Source organism: Podarcis bocagei, assembly GCF_964188305.1.
Source record: "Podarcis bocagei genome assembly, chromosome: 1".
Taxonomy (NCBI): Eukaryota; Metazoa; Chordata; class Lepidosauria; order Squamata; family Lacertidae; genus Podarcis; species Podarcis bocagei.
In genome coordinates, this window is record NC_138125.1 from 33,599,015 (window position 1) to 33,620,696 (window position 21,682).

Below are 21,682 nucleotides of genomic sequence, written 5' to 3' on the forward strand. Positions count from 1 at the left end.
CGGTGTCGATCTCCATGTCACATGGAGCTCCTTCAATGAGCACCGTGACGTTCAGCTTGCGTCGCGTAGACGAGTCGGTTTGGCCAATCGTGGTTCCAGACGGGCAGCGGCAGTTGGTGAGAGCGAAACAACTTTCCTTGGCAGACTGGAGTGAAGACTTGAACTTGCGAGTCGATGAAGGGGGGGTGTCAGACGGAGCCGATCGGCAGACCTTAGCGATGTGGCCCCTTCTGGAACACCTCCTACAGATGGCGTCTCTGAATCGACACTTGGCACGGGAATGGTCGCCTCCGCAGCCAGCACATTCCGGTTGGCCCTTGGACTTCTGTTGGAGCTTCCTGTGCTCCCGCTTTGTCTGGTGCACGTCATCGTCTTCACTGGAGGATGCCTCATCACTGCTGGCCTCTTCATGATGCACCGGAACTGGCCCCCTAGCAAGACGCGGGCTGCTGGACTTGCGGATCTCCTGGGCGGAGCGTTCAGCAGCTTCTGAGGCCACAGCCTCCTCAATGGCTTTCTGTAGCGTGAGGTCTGGCTTGGCTAGGAGACGCCGTTGCAGATGGATGTCCCGGACCCCGCAGACGATTCGATCCATCAGGGCATCGTCTAAGTCTCGGAACTCACAGTGCATTGCAGCCTGTCGCAGGGCGGTGGCGTAGTTGTTGATTGACTCCCCCTCTGCCTGGTTCCGGTGGTAGAACGCATGGCGGGCAGCAATCTTGGACGGCTTTGGTGTGTAGTGGTTGCGGAGCTTCTCTTGGATCGTGTCCCATGGTGTTGCCTGGACTGCTTCAGGCGCAACCAATGCTCGGGCCGTCTCAAACACCTCAGGCCCACAGAGGCTGAGGAATAGGCCCCGCTTCCGATCCACTGATACTGCTGTCAGCTCGTTGGCTTGGAGGTAGCAGTCGAACCGAGCGAGGTAGGAGTCCCATGACTCAGAGGCTGGCGCAAACGGCGGTAGAGGCACAAGTGAAGCCATGATTCCGATGCCGGCGTGAAGGGCGATGGATGGAACACAGTGCTCTAGCCAGAACAGTCAGCTCTGAATTGGTTCTGCCCAGTGATTTCGCTCAGTGATTTCGCTCAGTGATTTCGCTCTGTGATTCAGCTCAGTTCAGAGGCTGGCCGCATCTGGCTGTGCTCTGATGTCCATCCAATCCCATCCTCGTCGCCAGTGTTAAATAGTGGGTTGACATAGCAGCCGGCACAGCGATTTCTTCAAGTAGCTCTTTATTAAGATAAGCTGGAATAGAACTGACTGCGAACAGCTCAGCCGGCCTGTATTTATAGGCAGCCGGCTGTCAACATTGTAACCACAACAGCTCAGAGTTCCCGCCTAAACTAACTGCCGCGGACCTGAGTGAAAACTATCTACAGACCTGAGTGAAAACTATATACAGTATCCCCCTGTTGGCCCAGGGTGAAACTACACTACATAACACAGGTGATTTATGTTTTTGATTTTAGCTCCCTGTGTGATTTTAAATAAAACATTTCCTATCACTGGTGAAAAAGAAAACAGCTTTCTAATTGATGGGAGTTGCTGCTGCATGCTGTGTACTGACATAATATGGCATTTTACTCTTCAAACAGCTTCAGAAATGCTGAGATTTTTATTTTATTTTTAATTCTAACTTTCTTTGGTAATTATTTATGCAGTCTACAGGCCTAAATGAAACTTCCGGCTTGTACTCATTGGGTTATCAAAATATGAAAGCACATAGCGTGGGTTTTAACTTTCCCCAGGTAATCCACAAGCAATCTCCAGTTGGAACTATCACACATTCTGCTTCTCTAGTCAGAGAAAAATGGAGATATTCTTCTTCTAGACAGTGAAGTATTATCTCTCTTTGATCTTGCTGCCCTTGTAAAAGTATACATTTAAAACTCAAATACTTGTTGGAGTCAAAATACATAAATTTTCCTATTCTTATGTAATGTATGCAAAGGACAGCTGGAGCAGAGTGTTCCACACTACCTGGTATGAACTGGGTCAGGGTCAGGAGTAGCCACTGCAGGGCACCTGTTGAAAGCCACACATCTGCAGGGGGCCCATTGCCCATCTCTGAGGTCTCCTGATCTCGGAGCTCCTCCTCTTGCTGCCTGTTCACTCTGAGCATCCAGGAATGATAAGAGGGAGTAGAAATGGAGACCCCCTCCCCCGCTTCCTTCTGGAGAGTTCTGTGGCTTGGGCCCACAGGGAGAGGTTGAACACATGGGCAGTGGTGACTCAGAGAAGGGACCCTACGGAAACCTCCTCGCTCAAGGATCTCAAGACCTGCAGCCAGCAGCTGATATGAAGGCAAGACACCCAAAGGCACTGGCAAACCAGAAAAGCCGGCACATCATCACAGCCACCCCCCTCCTCCACTCCATGGTCAGCTATTGTCTCAGCGAGATGCAATATTGAGAGAGCAGTAAAGAAGAATGGAGACGTGCATAATAACAATAATAATAATTTATTATTTATACCCTGCCCATGTGGTTGAGTTTCCCCAGCCACTCTGGGTAGCTCCCAATCAAGTGTTAAGAACAATACAGCATTAAATATTAAAAACTTCTCTAAACAGGGCTGCCTTCAGATGTCTTTTAAAATTAGGATGGCTGCTTATTTCCTTGACATCTGATGGGAGGGCGTTCCATAGGGCGGGTGCCATTACCGAGAAGGCCCTCTGGTTCCCTGTAACCTCACTTCTTGCAATGAGGGATCCACCAGATGGCCCTCGGCGCTGGACCTCAGTGTCCGGGCTGAACGATGGGGGTGGAGATGCTCCTTCAGGTATACAGGTCTGAGGTCATTTTGGGCTTTAAAGGTCAGCACCAACACTTTGAATTGTGCTCGGAAACGTGCTGGGAGCCACTCAGGACCGGTGTTATATGGTCCCGGGAGCCACTCCCAGTCACCAGTCTAGCTACCGCATTCTGGATTAATTGCAGTTTCTGGGTCACCTTCAAAAGTAGCCCCACATAGAGCGCATTGCAGTAGTCGAAGCGGGAGATAACTAGAGCATGCACCACTCTGGCAAGACAGGCAGGTAGGGTCTCAGCCTGTGTACCAGATGGAGCTGGTAGACAGCTGCCCTGGACACAGAGTTAACCTGCGCCTCCATGGACAGCTGTGAGTCCAAAATGACTCCCAGGCTGCGCACCTGGTCCTTCAGGGGCACAGTTACCCCATTCAGGACCAGGGAGTCCCCCACACCACCCACCCCCTGTCCCCCAAAATCAGTACTTCTGTCTTGTCAGGATTCAACCTCAATCTGTTAGCCGCCAACCATCCTCCAACCGCCTCCACACACCCACACAGACCTTACTATCTGATAATGTGCAGGAATGGCCCACTCTGTGATGTGCAGCTGCAACTGCATGCTGCCTACAGGGAAACATTGAGTTGTCTGCAAATATAATAATGTCATTGGATTGTGCTAGTAGTTGCTGCTAGAGGCTACTGGCGAGACATCCCTATGCACATCTGAAGTGTAAAAAGCACAGATTCCAGAAGGCTCCTGTCTAATAACCCAGATTTTACCTATACAGAAGCAATCCCCCTCACTTAGGGTCTTGACAGGATACAGTGACGAGAGCGAAAGTGTCCCAGTGCTTTCTCATTCATGTCGATGGAGAAAGTGGCGTTCTCTCTGCCTTCTTGGATGACGATCACTTTGCAAAAGCATTAGAGCAAAACATTCCCTCTGTGCCTCGCATCCAGTTGTTCAGAGTGATTCTATGACAAGCAGTTTTCACTGCAGAAAGATACCTCTCCAAACCCCCTGCCGCTTGCAATCTCCACAAGTGCTTGGCTTGTTTGTATGTTTAAATAGCTTGACTCCCAAGCACAAATTAAGGACTCACTTCAATGAGATGAATGAAAAAAAGCTGGCTATGTTCCCAAAGGATGATGAAGCCCATCCTCAGAATCAAATGATAAAACTGTTCTGGACTACAGCTGTACCTCCGCTTACGTATCCCTCCGCTTACATAAACTTCGGGATATTGTAAGCGACAAACCCAGAAGTATAGTTCTGGGTTTGTGCCGCACGCGCATGCACAGAAGCGGTCCCTCCAGTTGCGGAAACCTCAGGATCCGACTGGAGCTCCGGAACAGATCCCGTCCGCAACCGGAGGTACCACTGCATACCACTTTATGCTGCTGGTGGAATTTGAATGTTCATCCCTGGGGGTGGGAAGACATCCTCTGACCATAGAAAAATAGCATGCTGGGAAGAATACTTTGCTCTATGGTCCTTTCTTCCTGAACTGCTAGATTTCTATATGAAGGAAACATTTTTAATGCAACAGAAGATATGGCGGAGACTGCCGTGCTTTATGAAATAGGGCTTATGTGCCTATTAACACCTTCAGTTTGCACGGAGGGAGTCCAGATCTTACAGCATGGTCTACAGCAGTGCGGGAGACCTTTTCTGCCTTACTTCCTCCTGCTTCTTCCCAGGAATCCATACTTTGAAACTCCCTTTTCCTGCCCCCTTAAACACACAGCAGACAACTTTTGTGACATCTTACTCCCCAGGTCAAAGGATCCTTCTATGGTCCACCAACACATTTTTATAATGCTAACAGGTTTGCTCTTCCCCCAACCAGCCAGGCTGGTTTACATAATCCACCCCAGGAATTTCCTTAATTCCCTGTCTGGCACGGTTCTGTACTTTAATCCATATCCCAATTCATCAAAATCCTAGTATTAATTCGTTCTCAGTGTTTAGGGGACCCCCCCAATTCTGACGTGGGTGGTGCTGTGGTCTGAACCACTGAGCCTCTTGGGATTGCCGATCAGAAGGTTGGTGGTTCGAATCCCCGCGACGGAGTGAGCTCCCGTTGCTCAGTCTCAGCTCCTGCCAATCTAGCAGTTCGAAAGCATTCCAGTGCAAGTAGATAAATAGGTACCACTCTGGCGGGAAGGTAAACGGCGTTTCTGTGCGCTGCTCTGGTTTCAGTGTTCCGTTGCACTAGAAGCAGCTTAGTCATGCTGGCCACATGACCTGGAAAAACTTTCTGTGGACAAGCGCTGGCTCCCTCAGCCTGTAAAGTGATATGAGTGCCGCAACCCCAGAGTCATCTGCGACTGGACTTAGCTGTCGTGGGTCCTTTACCTTTACCTTTTTACCCCCCCCCCCAAATTCTATAACAAAATTGTTCTGGAGTCTCCTGCCCAACCACCTGGAGCAGATTTTCATGGGTTGCAGGTTGAAGGGGGAACTAGTAGACATTTCTTCATCTCCCCCTTCTGTTAGGGGTCATGTCTGCTGGGTCAAAAGTCCCTATGAGAGTGGAAGGTCACAATTTGATGCAAGTAGTTTGAGAAACGGTTCACTTTCTGTAGTGTACTTTTTTTCCTCCCACTATCGATTCTGATCAGAGAGATTTTGCACATTGTGTTGTGCAAAATGTGTTTACCAGAGTGTATATGGTATACCACAGGCAGCTACTCCTGTTTCAAATTTTCTTCAGCTGTTTCAGAATATTGTCTGTTTCTACCTTTATTGCACATAGCTGGTGGTTTCCAGCATATTGCTCTGTGGGTACCATGAGTACTAAGTTCTGCATCAGATTTTTCGTATGCATCTCCCTTCTTGGATCAGTGTGACATTGAGGTGTTGCAGATAGTGTTTTGAATACTCAGAAGTGCTATACAAATGCGAAGTATTTTTTTGGGATTTATTTGCACACAACAATCTATTTCAGGGTGATGAACTAGATCTGGCTGGCGGGCAAAATCCTAGTGTCCCCCACCTTCAGTGGGTCATTTTGAGAGGTGGATGGGTCTTGCCCACCTGTCAATCACCTAACACCACTATGACTCCAGGCGACCCATTTTTCCCCTTTGTAATCCAGCCAACTGACTTTAAGTTAATGCCAATCAGCAACCCTGACTTCAAGCTCCTCTTTCTGCAGCGGCAGCTGTGTGGAGCTCCTCATGACAAACTCAGTAGTTTGTTGATCCCAGGGAGTTTGAAATCAGCACCGATCAGCTGCTAGGCACTGACTTCAAACTCTGTTCTGCTCAGCTTTCAGCTCAGCTGTGCTATGGAGCTTCCAAAAGCGATGGAAATGAGAGTGAGAAGGAGGAATACATCTCTTCAGCTACTCCCAAGACTGAAAAGGAATGAAATTGGGTGTGGAGCCAGAAGTTATATGTAAAAGGGAATAGCTGTACTGTTTTACTCAAAGAAACATGTTAATACCAGAAATATAAATAAAACATGATGTTGCTGCAGTTAGGCTGTATGCCCGAGTCCCTTCTATTTCCTTGATTCAGCAAGGATCCAATTGTTGGAATAGCCAGCCAGCTTCTTGGTAATGTCCTGTGTATGGGTTGTTAAGGTAACAAAGGGAGGTGGCTTTGTGCCAGAGATCAATTGGTTGGGCCTCCTTCCCTCAATCAGCTGGTAGTTAGAAGGGCAAAAGCCAGAGTGGAGGTGTTTGTGAAGTTAGAAGTTAGAAGCAGGCTGCAGGCTGAAGCCTGTGAGGGAAAGACGTGCTTGATTTCTGTGCCTGTAACCCCTGGAATCTTGCATTGCTTGAAAACCGGGGTGGTATGAAAAAAATAGTAAGCAAAAAATGGAGAGAGGTATTGAGTATGTAACAGTCCAAGCGCTATGCTTCTCCAATGATTCAAATACATGCAGAATAGCAGGATTTGATCATTTCTTTCTTAATTTTTTTTGTCCAACCAGTCTCAAAGACATTGGCTGGGTAACATTGCAAAAGCCATGACCATAAAACAATGAATAAAACGAGGAATGTGCATTTTTTAATGAATTCCTGTGCCTAAAACATAGCCAGATATACAGGAAAAGCCAGCTGAATCTGAATAGAGACATGTTAACAATTGTTAGCTCCATTCCATTAATTCATACGCCTGCCATTGCAGACTAGTCCAAATCTGCAGGGTTTTGAACACATCTGAAAGATGCTGATGCCTGGCCTTTGGAAGGTCTCCAAGGGTAGGGGAGCCATCAGAGAGCTCTCGAGGGCACCACTTTACATATTCTTGACATCCTATCTCAGCACAGGCAAATGTATTATTAAAAGGCAGCTCTGGGTCAACCTAAGATAATGCAATGTGTCAAAAGGAATGAAGGGGTCCCTTAGGGGTGCTGCTTCCAAGCCTTTGTAGGTCAAAAGTAGCACATGGAAATGCACCCAGAGGGAAAACAGGAAGCCAATGCAGACTCTAAAGGACTGGCGTAATGTCATCTTGTGATTCTGCTGTCAAGAGAGAGGCTGCCACTTTCTGCATCTCCTGAAGCTGCAAAATAGCACTGGTTGAATAACTGGATGTCACTGAACAAGTGAGGAAACTAATAAACATTTGTGAAAACATCCGAGAGGGAGCGAGCTCATTGTTGAAACAAGAAGCTCCTTTTTTTTTTTTACAGAACAAAACTGGATTTCTGCAGTTCATCCTTCTGAGGGTTCGGCTTTTCACAACACCCACCGAGGAAAAGGACCACGAAGGCACACAACCACGTAGAAATCATTTGCTGTCCTGTGAGACAAATTGCACAAACCTTTGTTGCTTTTGAACAACTGTGTCAGACATGCTTGGATACCATAGCAACCACCAGCATGTTTGAAGTACGCCAGTAAATTCCATCAGTCTTTTGGTGCCAAAATAGCAGCTGCTACTGTCTTACTGCGAAGACGCATCACACGCATTCAGTTTTGTTTTTATCTTACAGAAACTAAATCTGCTGATTAGAAAAAATGCACTACTGAAGAAAAATATTTGTTTCAGCTACATATTCTTTATGTATTCATTTCTATTCCTTGGTCGAGAGGGATTCACACTTTTATAGTAGTCATCCAACTGAAAAGTTGTAGGAATTCATTATGTGGCCTTCATTATGAACCAGAACGCTGTCATGTTAGCACATTGAACAACTGACTATTAAAAAGAGATGAAGAAATCCATTGAACAGGCCTTCACTGGGTGCTAACCAAATAAGTCATAATCAGAGAGTAGACCCATTAACTTGAGGGACTTATGTACCTTGATTTCAGTGGATCTATTCTAAGTGTGACTGGGATTGAATATCATTGCATTTCCAAAACACGGAATAATAAAGACTTTCTAGAAGGGTTCTTAGCTTACTTACCTGTGAATTTAGGAGGCTTACAGCCTCATGATCTGACTTCCTCAAAAGGTTATTCTTGGGGTTAGGAATTGGACAGATAGACAAGACTAATTAACATTATTTTGTGCCTCAAAACCATACAATATGGTTGACCAGGTAAGGAAGCAGGGGTAAGAAGTGGTCTGATACAAGACCCCAAGATGGTTATCACCAATGGAGGCTAAGGCCTGGAAAAGACTCAATATGGAGGCCGTTTGGCCGAAATATTGGGAAATAATAGAAAAAACCGGAGACACTTGGAGGTTGCAGAGCTTGGAGAAACTAAAGGATAAGGTGCGAGATTGGTTACATTACGCTCAAATTAAAGAGGTTTTTAATTCAGACAAAAAGATAGGATTCCAGGTGGAAAAATCGAAATTAGAAACAGAATTGTTAGAACCGAAGACTAAGGTACTTTCAAGAATGTATAATTTGCTGCTTAAATGGAACACTCAGGATGAGACAGTTAAATCAGCCATGATAAAATGGGCTCAGGATATTGGGTACAACATCATGTTTGAGGACTGGGAAAGGTTATGGACCACCGGTATGAAGTTCACGGCATGTAATGCCTTGAAGGAAAATATTATGAAAATGATATATAGGTGGTACATGACCCCAGTCAAGCTTGCAAAAATATATCACCTGTCTGATAATAAATGTTGGAAATGTAAGGAGGCTGAAGGGACATTCTTTCACCTCTGGTGGACTTGTCCAAGAGTGAAGGCCTTCTGGGAAATGATCTACAATGAGTTAAAAAAGGTATTTAAATATACCTTCACTAAGAAACCAGAGGCCTTCCTCTTGGGCATTGTTGGCCAGAAAGTGTTAAAGAAGGACAGACCTTTTTTTATGTATGCAACTACAGCAGCAAGAATACTCATTGCAAAATATTGGAACACACAAGATTTGCCCACACTGGAAGAATGGCAGACGCAACTGATGGACTATATGGAGTTGGCTGAAATGACTGGCAGAATCCGTGATTTGGGAGAAGAAACAATGGAAGAGGACTGGAAAAAGTTTAAGGACTATCTACAAAAACAATATAAATTGTATGAATGTTAAGAAACTGCATGATTGGAAAAATATGTTTCCAGCAATTTAGTTGAAAGATACAGGAAACTAAGTGATGTGTAAGAAAAGGTTGAAACTTAAAGTAATATTATGTTTAAATTTAAGTTATAATTAATTGACAAAAACTATTTGAAGTCTAGAGACATAATATGTGAGAGGTATAAAACAAGAAATTGAAATAAGGTAATAAATTGCTGTTACTAGTTCTATCACAGAGAACGCAGGGAAGGGAGATGTGAGGAAGTCCAATTAGTTATATAAAGAAGTGTTATAAATAGTTATGTTTTTTCTTTTTTACATTTTATGTTGGTGTAAGTGTATGTCTTTTTTGTTTGTTACTTGTTTGGTGAAGGGTTTGTATATGTTTGGTATATGGTTGGTGACTTTTTCTTGTATGTTTGAAAACTGAATAAAAAATATTAAAAAAAAAAGGAAAGAGGCTGGGCACAAAGCAGGAGGAGAAACCGAAAAAAAAGAAGAAGTGGTCTGATAAATTATCTCTTAAAAGTCACAATATCTGTTATATGCAAGCACAATGGGCATTGTGCATTTCTGCCTTATTAGTACATGCTTTAACATTTATTCAATTGTTTCTGGAGAGTGCAGATTGCAGGTGCCTGCTATATCTCAACAGGATAGCTGCTCCACAAAACAGGGGCAGCTACACAAAAAGCCCTGCTCTGAGTTATTGTGGTGTGGACTTCTGAGATCTTTGGAACTTGCTGGAGAAACTCTCCTGCAGATTGCAGCAATCTACAGGGCATATAAGGGGTTTGGTGGTCTCTCAAGTAACCTGTTTAGGGTATTATAAGTTAGTACCAACATCTTGAACTTGGCCTGGTAGCAGGTTGCAGCCAGCGCAGATCCTGAAAACAGTGTTATACGCTGGAGGTAGTTTCTGCACACAAACAACACAACCGCCATGTGCTGCAACAGCTGCAGCCTCCAGACCAACCCCAAGGGTCGTCCCATATGCAGCACATTGTAGTATTCCAAGTGTGAGGTTACAACTGTGGTCAAATCATTCTGAACTAGGAACGGTTATAGCTATCTTAGCAACCAAAGTTGGTGAAAGGCACTCCTAGACCCTCCAAGTGTCCCTATTTTCCAGGGGTGTCCCTGATTTAGAGCAGCTGTTCTAGTTTCTGATTTGATCTTGGAATGTCCCACTTTTCCTTAGGATATCCCTATTTTCATTGGAGAAATGTTGGAGGGTGTGCACTCCTAGCCACAGAAGGCATCTTCACCTCCACTGACAGAGCTGGAAACAGGGGCACCCCAAACCACATGCCTGCTCCTTCCTCATTGCTCTGGAGCAGCGGTTCTCATCCTGTGGGTCCCCAGATGTTGTTGGACTACAACTCCCATCATCCCAGAGCTTTGGCCTTGCTAGCTAGGGGTGATGGGAGTTGTAGTTCAACAACATCTGGGGACCCACAGGTTGAGAAAGGCTGCTCTGGAGTCTCACGGAAGTCTTTTAGGCCACAAAACTCCTCTGGTTTTATTTTGTGCTTTCTTTGTGCTGTTTTGTTAAATGCTAACAATGTGGCCAGAACTTTCTTGAGTGAAGCATTAACATAATAGTAGGCATAAGCACTTGCAGTACATAGCTCAGAATTAGCATATCTTGAGTTGGAAGCATTTGTCATTTTTATCTCTATCTGCCATGCTATGCTTACCTACCGAAAACAGATTGTCCCGTGCAACCCTGATGAATGAAGCAGCACACTTGTAAACGGATATATTTATATTGCTTGACGACGACGACGAAAATCTATCTTTGCCACACTAATGGAGCCGGATAAGATTAAATCTGAGGTGATACACTTAATATCAGTTCTGCAGAGCTGGTGGCATAAGGTTTGGGTTTTCATTTATTTGGTGGAGAAAACCAACACACGACAACTTGTCAATCTATATACTGAGATCCGAAATGCGAGCGCAACTGTTTAGCTATGTTGGCATGATGACACATGCAGAAGAACACTCTCCCCTTTCTGTGGCTTCAAGCAACTGGTATTCAGACACATTACGATCTCCAACTGCGGAGGCATAGCTATTAGCTCTTGACAGCCTTAACCTCCATGAATTGGTCCAATTATCTTTTAAAGCAGGGGTAGGCAACCTAAGGCCCGGGGGCCAGATGCAGCCCAATTCTCAATCTGGCTCACGGACGATCCGGGAATCAGCATGTTTTTACATGTGCAGAATGTGTCCTTCTATTTAAAATGTATCTCTGGGTTATTTGTGGAGCCTGCCTGGTGTTTTTACACAAGTAGAATGTGTGCTTGTATTTAAAATGCATCTCTGGGTTATTTGTGGGGCATAGGAATTCGTTCATTTCCTGCCCTTCAAAATATAGTCCAGCCCACCACATGGTCTGAGGGACGGTGGACTGGCCCATGGCTGAAAAAGGTTGCTGACCCCTGTTTTAAAGCCATCCAAGTTGGGGGCCATCACTCCCTCCTGTGAGAATGAGTTCTGTAGTTTAACTATGTACTGTATGAAGAAGTACTTTCTTTTATCTGCCCTGAATTTTCCATCATTTAGCTTTGTTGGATGCAGTGGCGTAGCGTGGGGGGTGCAGGGGGGGCCGGCCACACCGGGCGCAACATCTGGGGGTTAGGGTTAGGGGGCGCAAATCCACGGCTTAGGGGGTGCAAATCCACGGCTTAGGGGGCACAAATTACTTGCCTTGCCCTGGGTGCTGACAACCCACGCTACGCCACTGGTTGGATGACACTGTAATGAAGTATCTGTTCCACTAGTGCAGTTCCACTGGAGGAGCAGCCAAGTCAGGATGGAGATGTGAGTGGGATGCGGGTGGGACAGGAAATGAGCAGGCATAGGTCAAATCTTATACTCTGAGTGGACTGGCTCTTCGTGTGTCTGGTTGGCATAGAGGTGCCACCACGACATCTTTGTGACATCTTCTCTACAACATCATAACATTTTCCCCAAATCACTACTCCACCCTGTGGTTGGTGGGCACCCATGGTGTTGCCACTGATGGGGGGGGGTGCCACCTTAGCTCCTCTGTGTGCTTTTTAGAGCAGTGCATCCCTGCCCCCACCATTCTGGGATGGGTGAATGTAGGTCATGGTAGAAACTGAGCTAGCATAGCGCCAGCTTATCTATTACTGGTGTAATTGGTAGGTATAGGGTTGCTCTGTTAAAATCCACATCTAGCTTTCGAATCATGTGGGTGTAGAACACAGTTCCTGAGAAGCAGTTACTTCCTGCTGTGCTACACTGATATACATCTAACCTCTGGAGCTATTCTATCTACCATGATGGAAAGCTTTGTCGAGTGCAAGGGTGTTAAAAGAAGTGCCTACAAAGGATAGAGCTTCCAAATTAACAAATAAATGCTCTCAGACAAAACTGCTGAACATTTGCAACTCCTATTGATTTGAAGTGCTCTGTTACCAAAGAAAGAAAGAAAGAAAGAAAGAAAGAAAGAAAGAAAGAAAGAAAGAAAGAGAGCAAGCCATTGGTGGAGTAATATTACCCAGAATTCAAATGAATTAAGCCCAAATGTGAATGGATTTATAAAAGAAGGGCATAATCAATCCAGTGTTGAACACTTTAAAACCCTATTGTTTTCAGAATAAGGACGTTAGGAGCATTACTTTATTTAAATAAATGGGCTTTAAATATACTTAGCTTTGGTAGGATTGTGGCCACAATTTAGAGTGAAAAACTAATATTGGTCTTGAAACCATTCAGTGTTCTGAAGCTTGCCTAGAGAAGATGTTATCTATTTTTGCATGCCACCCCAAACTCTGAGCGGTGCGAGATTCCAGGGGTTGCAAGCGCTTTAGCCGGGGGGGTCTGTATTTCCTTTTGGGAATGAGGCACAGCAGAGACTGTGACCGTGTGCATGTTCAAAGAAAATGCTCACAAAGCCTTGAAGATGCTCTGGAAGTGCCTGTTCTGCCACCCTCTAGACCAGGGGTCAGCAAACTCTTTCAGCAGGGGGCTGGTCCACTGTCCTTCAGACCTTGTGGGGGGCCGGACTATATTTTTTGGGGGAAAATGAATGAATTCCTATGCCTCACAAATAACCCAGAGATGCATTTTAAATAAAAGGACACATTCTAGTCATGTAAAAACAAGCTGATTCCCGGACCATCTGCCGGTTCGATTTAGAAGGCGATTGGGCCAGATCCGGTCCCTGGGTCTTAGTTTACCTACCCATGCTCAGTCTAGACCCAATGGAAAGTCAGGTGCTGAAGGTGCAACAAGCCATCAGCCAACTTTGAGCAGGATTGCCTTGTGGCCCAACCCTGCTTGTGAGCATTCTGGGAGGGACTTTTTCCTATGCAGGATCCTTCCCTCCAGTGTTTGCAACATGCTATTCAACCACCTCATCATTCTACCATCTTACTGTGCAAATGTAAACCTGGCCTGTGACATGAGCAGTTGTGCTGTTCCTAAGGGAATGGGGGGGGGGGAATCCCATAATAAATATAGGCAGTCATGGGAGTCTCCTTGGGCAAGTGCTCTGTGGGAAAACTACAGAAGAAGAGGAAGTGAACATTTGCTGATTTGCATGTACAAGAGATTGAAACAGATGCTGCTTTCTAATAGAGGCATTACAGAACATTCAGACTGAATATTTGTAAGCACATTACTTATGTAGTGTGGGCCTGGGGGGCCCGATTCACTGCTACCAGAATTGTTTGTAGCGACTTTTAATGGGATGCAAGGAGATGGGTTTCTTCCAGCAAAAGAACCAGTTGGATCTTGGCTCTGAAAAAAGGACTTCATTTGTCTAATCTGTTGGGGGAAAAGCAGTTGCTGATGTTCCAGAGCTGTTCCAAAAGTGCAGGTGCAAAGGAAGTTTTGCTTTGTTTACAGAGGAGAAACAGCAGCAATATAGGAAAAGTAATTTGCATTGGTGAGTGGGTGGGTGCCTTTGGGATGACTGTACCTCAGAAAGTCTTATTTTTTTTGGGGGGGTGAAGATTGCATTTGCTGCAAGCTGAACTTTTAAATTGACAAATAAGCCATCTGAATAACTAGCAAACCTCAAAACTATTTTAATGACTACTTCTGTTTTGTTTGTGTCTTTGTTGAACAAAATATTAACTTATAAGAACCCTTATTTGCTAGGGCTTCAGCAAATTGTGATAGCTTCAAAGGAGCCAGTTAGGCATAATTGTTCAGCTCAACATCATAAACTGGAACCAAAATCTCTGTGATCACACTGAACCATGGGATAGAAATGTGCACAAAAAAACCCACTATAAAGAGTTGTTATGTTGTGGTGTAGATACTATGGTTTCCTTTTCCTTTGCAAAGCAGAGGGGGCTGGTCTTTCCTGCTTATGTTAATAATAATAATAATAATAATAATAAATTTTATTTATATCCCGCCCTCCCCAGCCGAAGCCGGGCTCAGGACTGTTAAGTGCAGTCTCATCGTGACCATTTGCTATGATACATTAGCACATGTTAGCCCCATTCCTGTCTGATGCATGAAAAAAGCTGTCACATGTGGAAGTCGCAGTGGGACTGTGCGACGGGTCCTGCTTGACTGTTGTGCCCACCTCTCACACAGTTCATGGACTAAGCATGGAGCCACTGCAAAGAGGTACTCATGTGCAAGTAGCTGAAGTGTGGAGCAATTATGCGCATTCAGCTACTCAAGTGTAGAATCATAGAATTGTAGAACTGGAAGGGATCCCACGGATAACCTAGTCCAGGGGTCTACAACCTTTAAGACAAAAAGAGCCACTTTGACCCGTTTCCGAAGAAAAAAAAACTGGGAGCTGCAAAACTCGTCATTATAAAAATAACTTTTTTGTCACTTTTTTTTATTTCTTTGTTTGACCCCTCAGAATTACTCCTCCTCATACAAATAAACGTTAAATTAACAAGTTACCTTTTTGTGTGTGTGTGTTCTTCACTCCCCTTCAAAACAGTGACCAGCGTGCATGCCCCCTTTCAATGCAGTGACCAGTGTACATGCGCCTTACAATGTAGCGGGCGGGCGGGCAGGTGACGTCGGGACGGTGCGTGACTAACGCACGCACCGCCCCCATGTGACGTCGACAGCCAGTACAGTGCCCGCCACAGTGGGGAGTGTCGGGGCGCACAATGCGCCTCCTCCCCTCGCTAGTATCCGCCCTGGAGCCGCAGCAAAGGTGTAAAAGAGCCACATGCGGCTCCGGACCCCTGACCTAGTCCAACCCTTCAGTGGTTGCATCAGTGGGGGATATCTGGATCTGTAATGCAAGGGAGTTCCACAGAAGGGGTGCCACCATTGAGAAGGTCCTGCTGTGTGTAGTGGCTATCAGTGACAGTACCGCAAGCAAGTAGGGCCACTTCCACAGATCTGAAAACCTGGGTTGGTTGATACTCAGGAAGATACTCCCTCAAATCCTTGGGGCCTAAACCACTCGGGGCTTTGTCTGCTATATAGAGATAGTTCTGTTAAGGAGGTTTGATATGTGAGACAGAAGGTGCCCTTCTGTGGCTACTTTGCCCTTTTCCTATTCCTCCTTGCCCGGGGGCTGGTGCTGCATGAAGCATTAGGGCAACAGAGTGACTCCAAAAGTAATCATTTGGAAAAGCTCTAGAGCTGTATGTTAGCACAGGACCATTCTGAAGTGATTTGTATGCACCAGAATCCAAGGTCAAGGCCACTGTGGTATTCAGCCCTGTTTGCTCACCTTTCACGAAAACAGGGGAACTATTTCTAGCCTTTGATTAATGAGAACGGCTTGCATTGACTTCCGTATCCTGATAGCATTAATGACCTGCAATCTTTCAGAGTAGTGCTCTTTAAGCTATGTTGAATTGCCAACCAATATTCTTTGTTTGCTTATTCTCTGCAAGGCCACGGGACACAGCGATGGAAACCTGGCAACGCCTACGAGCCATCTGACATCACTCCCCCTCTCTGCTCACTGCACATATGCAGTTCAGCTGTGCCAAAGTTCAGACGCAGTTTGGCTTTCATTTGGGAGGGATCGCTGTTTGGCCTCTACGGAAACTGAGCGTCTGAAAAGAAACATCCCCCTTGAAAGAGCCGGAAGGGGAAGAAACTCTTGGAAAGAAAAATAAAGCTGAAAAGATGTAGAACCTAGCGAATTACCTAAAAATATTTCATGGTTCTATAAGATGTCAGGATAATGTTGCTTCTTAGTGGTGGGTAGTTGTCATTCACGAGGAGTTCAAAACACAGTTATAAACATCCACTTCACTATTTTCAAGTTGTATTCAAGTCTGTCGCTTCATAGCCCTCGGCAGGCTTTGAACACAAGATATGCTGCAGCACTTTTCGGAGATTTCCATGTTCAGCTAGTCCTCTCCATGTCCTTGTCCCCTGACTACATTGTTATTAGAACAGCTAGCACTGTAAGTGTAGGCTGGCTGCGGAAGAATGCTGTACTGATACAGCAAACTCGACTTTCTTCCAAGAAAGGAGAAGTAATGTTACTCTTATGGGTATTATGGACTAGGCCACTGGGCTCAATTACTAAGTCCCCCACACTCCAGAGGCCAACTTTGACAGGTGGATGGGATCACTCACTTGTTGGGGGTCCATGGCAACTATTTCATAACATTCTAAACTAAAGACAGAAAAGGTCCTTACTGCTACAAGAAATAACAGGTTTAGCTACAGCCCATAGCTACAGCCCATCCATATTTAATTTTCAGTTAGTTACATTTTTCTGTGCTGGATTGCCCTTTACAGGCATGGGTTGTTGGCTTACTCCACTGCAGCGGGATAAGCAGGGGAAGAAAAAGAGGCCATCTTGATTTGTGCTTCACCTCTCACAATCATTTTAATCTCACATTTTCTTCAACTGTTTGACTCAGTTGTACATTCTTTTTCTTCTCCTGAGTTTTACTGCAGGGAAAAGCACAATGATAAATAATGCACATGTTAGCATGAATTATGAAGCGCTACGTATTTCATTGAAATTAAGCTCTGTTGAGATTTCACTGTTTATGTCCCTCAGCAAGTTAAAGCAACTTGTGGCCTTGCTTCATCTTAAAAACAGCCTTGGATAATCTGCCTTTCTGGAGTCTCAGCAGGTCCAGCTGCTCTACACACCAGACATTTTCTGTCAGAAGGGAAGATATAAATTTCCATTTGATCAGTCCCAACGGTTGTTTTTTTTACCTAGAAATTCGGTTGCAAACTTTTATTTGCACATTTCTTAGTTGAGGGGACGCGGGTGGCGCTGTGGGTAAAACCTCAGCACCTAGGACTTGCCGATCGCATGGTCGGCGGTTCGAATCCCCGCAGCGGGGTGAGCTCCCGTCGTTCGTGTTGGGATACTGCCAGGGAGACAAAGGCCATCTCCATGCCCCACGCTGTCTCCGGACGATCCATCGATCTCTGGTAAAAACGCAGTATCAGGCAATTAGCGACACGAAGCCTCGGAAATAGCTTTCCACATTCCAGAGCTTGTGCACGCTCTATCAGCAGAGTTCGCACAGCGAAAGATGCACTCAGGAGAGCATATTTACAACTTTTATTCAGCGTTGATCAGAACAAAGAAAAAACATGACTGCCTGCTTCGATGTCTCAGGCGCAGAGAGAGAACGAAAGCAATAGACAAAAAATAAACTTCCTGTGAACAGGAAATACGCAGACTCTGTGACTCACAAAGCCTGCTCCCTTTTAAGGTGGAACGGAAATATCCTAACAGTTCGGTCCCAGCTCCTGCCCACCTAGCAGTTCGAAAGCACCCTTAAGTGCAAGTAGATAAATAGGTACCGCTTTATAGCAGGAAGGTAAACGGCGTTCCGTGTGCTGCGCTGGCTTGCCAGATGCAGCTTGTCACGCTGGCCACGTGACCCGGAAGTGTCTGCGGACAGCGCTGACTCCCGGCCTCTAGAGTGAGATGAGCGCACAACCCTAGAGTCTGTCAAGACTGGCCCGTATGGGCAGGGGTACCTTTACCTTTACCTTTAGTTGCATACATTTCACACCGAAACTTATTTCCTCATAAAGCTATATGACATTGTGGCATATTTATTGATTTTAGTGCATAATATTAGTTTGTTGACATTAACGTGAAATGAAACCTCTGTTGCTTTTGGTAAAAGGTGCCCAGGCATATTTTGCTTCATATATTCTGAAGTGCCTTATTTATTACCGTATGCTAGGAGCGGACAACCTTTCTTTGGGCTGAGGGTGATGTATGGTGCTGTGTGACTGTAGAAGGTCATTTTACTGTGGCTTTTGCCACTGCTGTAAGTACTCAAATACCTGGCCCTCCGCCAAAGTTTCCAGCTGAACTGCCACCTTCCCAGGTGTTCCCTGCTGCCAGAATAAAGCCCATTGGTTGCTTCCCATTTGCTGGTATGATCCCTGTTCAAGGCTCCAGCATCAGGTGCATCATCTAACTATGGTACACATGAGAGAGAGTGCTAACTGCTGGGGATCCTCTGAATGCTGGTGACAGAATCTTGAACAGAAGTGCATCAGCAAATGGAAAATGTGCAAAATTGCTGGCTGTGACAAGGAGTTAGTATCATAGGGCTGCCATGCGTCCAGAATTTCTTGGACATATCTGGGATTAGGCCTCCGAAAATAGCGTCTGGGCTGCTCAACAACTCTGCCAAAAATAATAAATAATTTCAGCACTGACCCACCCAAAGCCCTTTTACCACAATAGCCACATTGGAAATTACTACATTTCCCATGACCCAAGTACTCAAAGTGTTCAATGTGAGGGAGAGAAGGAAGGACAAAAAGATTTGTGCTGCAGTGTGAGAAAGAAGCTTGTCCTATGTTTGATCTCGTGATGACAGAGGCATTGCGTTGCCACACACACACACACACAGATACATCAAACACTCCATAGTCTCCAGGAGTCTGCCTTCTTACTGCCTTGCCATTACTCCTACAGCTCAGCTCCCAGCTCTTGTCTAAACTCACGATGACCTTAAACAGATAACAGGAGACAGATTTCTGGGGTGATTTTTTTTAAAAAAAATGATATTTATTAAAAGTTTGAAAATTACAGAAAAAAGAGAAAAGACAACAATAAAAAAGAAAGGAAAAAAACATAGAAAAGCAATACAACAAAAAGAAACGAACAAAACAAAACTAAAACTAAAACACACATCCAATATTCCATATCTTTACCTTTCCTTTACTTGTTTCATCGACCTCCTCGCACCTCCCTTTTTTTGTATTCTAGCTCAATTTACTATTTCAGCAAATTCTTCCCATCTTTCTCAATTTTTGTTCTATAATTTATCTTAACGGTCTAACCTTAAATTTTTTCATTTTAACCTGTTATTAATCAGCTTTTACTTAATTCTTTGTTACATTTCTACTAAAACCATATAGCTTCATTCCAGCATCCTTCTAACACTCATTAATTTTACAGTGTTTCTGTAAATATACTTTAAATTTTTTTCAATCTTCTTCCACCGACTCTTCTCCCTGGTCTCGGATTCTGCCAGTCATTTCTGCCAGTTCCATGTAGTCCATCAGCTTCATCTGCCATTCTTCCCTGGTGGGTAGATCTTGTGTCTTCCAATGCTTTGCAATAAGTATTCTTGCTGCTGTTGTAGCGTACATAAAGAAAGTTCTATCCTTTTTGGCACCAATTGGCCGACCATGCCCAGGAGAAAGGCCTCTGGTTTCTTCAGGAAGGTATATTTAAATACCTTTTTCATTTCATTATAGATCATCTCCCAGAATGCCTTAATCTTTGGGCATGTCCACCAAAGGTTAAAGAATGTACCTTCAGTTTCATTACATTTCCAACATTTGTTATCGGGCAGATGGTAGATTTTTGCAAGCTTGACTGGTGTTATGTACCACCTATAAATCATTTTCATTAAATTCTCTTTTAAGGCATTACATGCCATAAACTTCATACCAGTGGTCCATAACTGTTCCCAGTCCGCCATCATAATATTATGTCCAACATCTTGTGCCCATTTAATCATAGCAGATTTCACCATTTCATCTTGAGTATTCCATTTCAACAGCAAGTTATACATTCTTGACAAATTCTTAACTTTAGGGTCTAACAATTCTGTTTCCAACTTTGATTTTTCCACCTGGAAGCCTAGTTTTTTATCCAAGTTATATGCCTCCATTATTTGATAGTAATGGAGCCAATCCCGTACTCTGTTTTTTAATTTTTTAAAGCTCTGCAGTTTTAATCTGTCACCCTCTTGTTCCAAAATTTCCCAATACTTCGGCCATTTGGCCTCCATATTGAGTTTTTTCGGAGCCTTTGCTTCCATTGGTGACAGCCATCTTGGGGTTTTATTTTCTAACAAATCCTTATATCTTATCCAAACATTAAACAGTGCTTTTCTTACAATATGGTTTTTGAACGCTTTGTGTGCTTTAACCTTATCGTACCACAAATATGCATGCCAACCAAATACATTATTAAAACCTTCCAAATCCAAAACATCCGTGTTTTCAAGAAGCATCCATTCTCTTAGCCAACAAAAAGCGGCTGATTCATAATAAAGTTTTAAGTCTGGCAGGGCAAATTCACCTCTTTCTTTAGCATCAGTTAATATCTTAAATTTTATACGAGGCTTCTTGCCCTGCCAGACAAATCTGGAGATATCTCTCTGCCACTTCTTGAAACAGTCCATTTTGTCCAAAATTTGCAGTGTTTGGAACAAAAACAGCATTCTTGGCAATACATTCATTTTTATCACAACAATTCGGCCTAACAGCGATAGCTTCAAATTTGACCATATTTCTAAATCTTTTTTCACTTCAGTCCAACATTTTTCATAGTTATCCTTAAATAAATTCACATTCTTAGCAGTCATTGTCAGGGAACTGACATCAGAGGCACGGGAGAAGGAGAGGGTCTCTGATTCTGCAGGAGAAGGTCCCAGCGCTAGGGGGAGACTCAGCTGGGAAGAAGGGGAAGGGAATAAGTCTAACACCAGGGATCCAGGAGAGCAACGGGACCAGGAGGTGCAGGGGCTCCAGGACTCTTCGCTGGAAGTTAGTGAGGAGAGCCCAGGCACCCCGCTACCCACGCCCACCCTGCGCAGGAGACTCCCGCGCAGTGAGAGGCGGAGACGCTTGGGCGTCAAACAGCTCTTATGTTGGCAGCGCTTTAAGAAACGCCCACAGACAGATTCTACGAGTGACTAAGGGCAGCCACGCTGAGATGGGCTGTGCAGTCCGAAGGGTTTAACCAGGCAATCTAATGCCCAAACGGGGCAGGATTACGCACGAGTAACTCCCAACCACTACAGTCATGTTAACCCCTAAATATTTCACTTTCTTAACCAGTGTCAGACCTGTCTCCTTCTGAAACTTATCTCTCTCAATCTCTGTTAGATTCTTCTCTAAAACCTTAGTTTTCGTCTTATTCAACTTAAAACCTGCTACCTGACCAAATTCTTGAATTAGTTCTAATACTCTTTTACTGCTGGATTCTGGCTCCTGTAAAGTCAATACTAAATCGTCAGCAAATGCTTTCAATTTGTACTGTGTGGCTC

At 44.6% G+C, this 21,682-nt stretch overlaps 1 protein-coding gene across 1 annotated transcript in view; it reads left to right on the forward strand.

Annotated features, from left to right (window-relative positions):
• LOC308592717 (uncharacterized protein) overlaps nt 1–7,547 on the forward strand; it is a gene marked incomplete at its 3' end in the record, with an annotated part of 48,038 nt that extends 40,491 nt beyond the window's left edge. The window contains exon 3 of the mRNA XM_081204390.1: nt 7,401–7,547. Coding sequence (XP_081060516.1) covers nt 7,401–7,547 — 147 coding nt within the window. The remainder of the gene's footprint in view (nt 1–7,400) is intronic.
• Between the last annotated feature and the right edge of the window lie 14,135 nt (nt 7,548–21,682).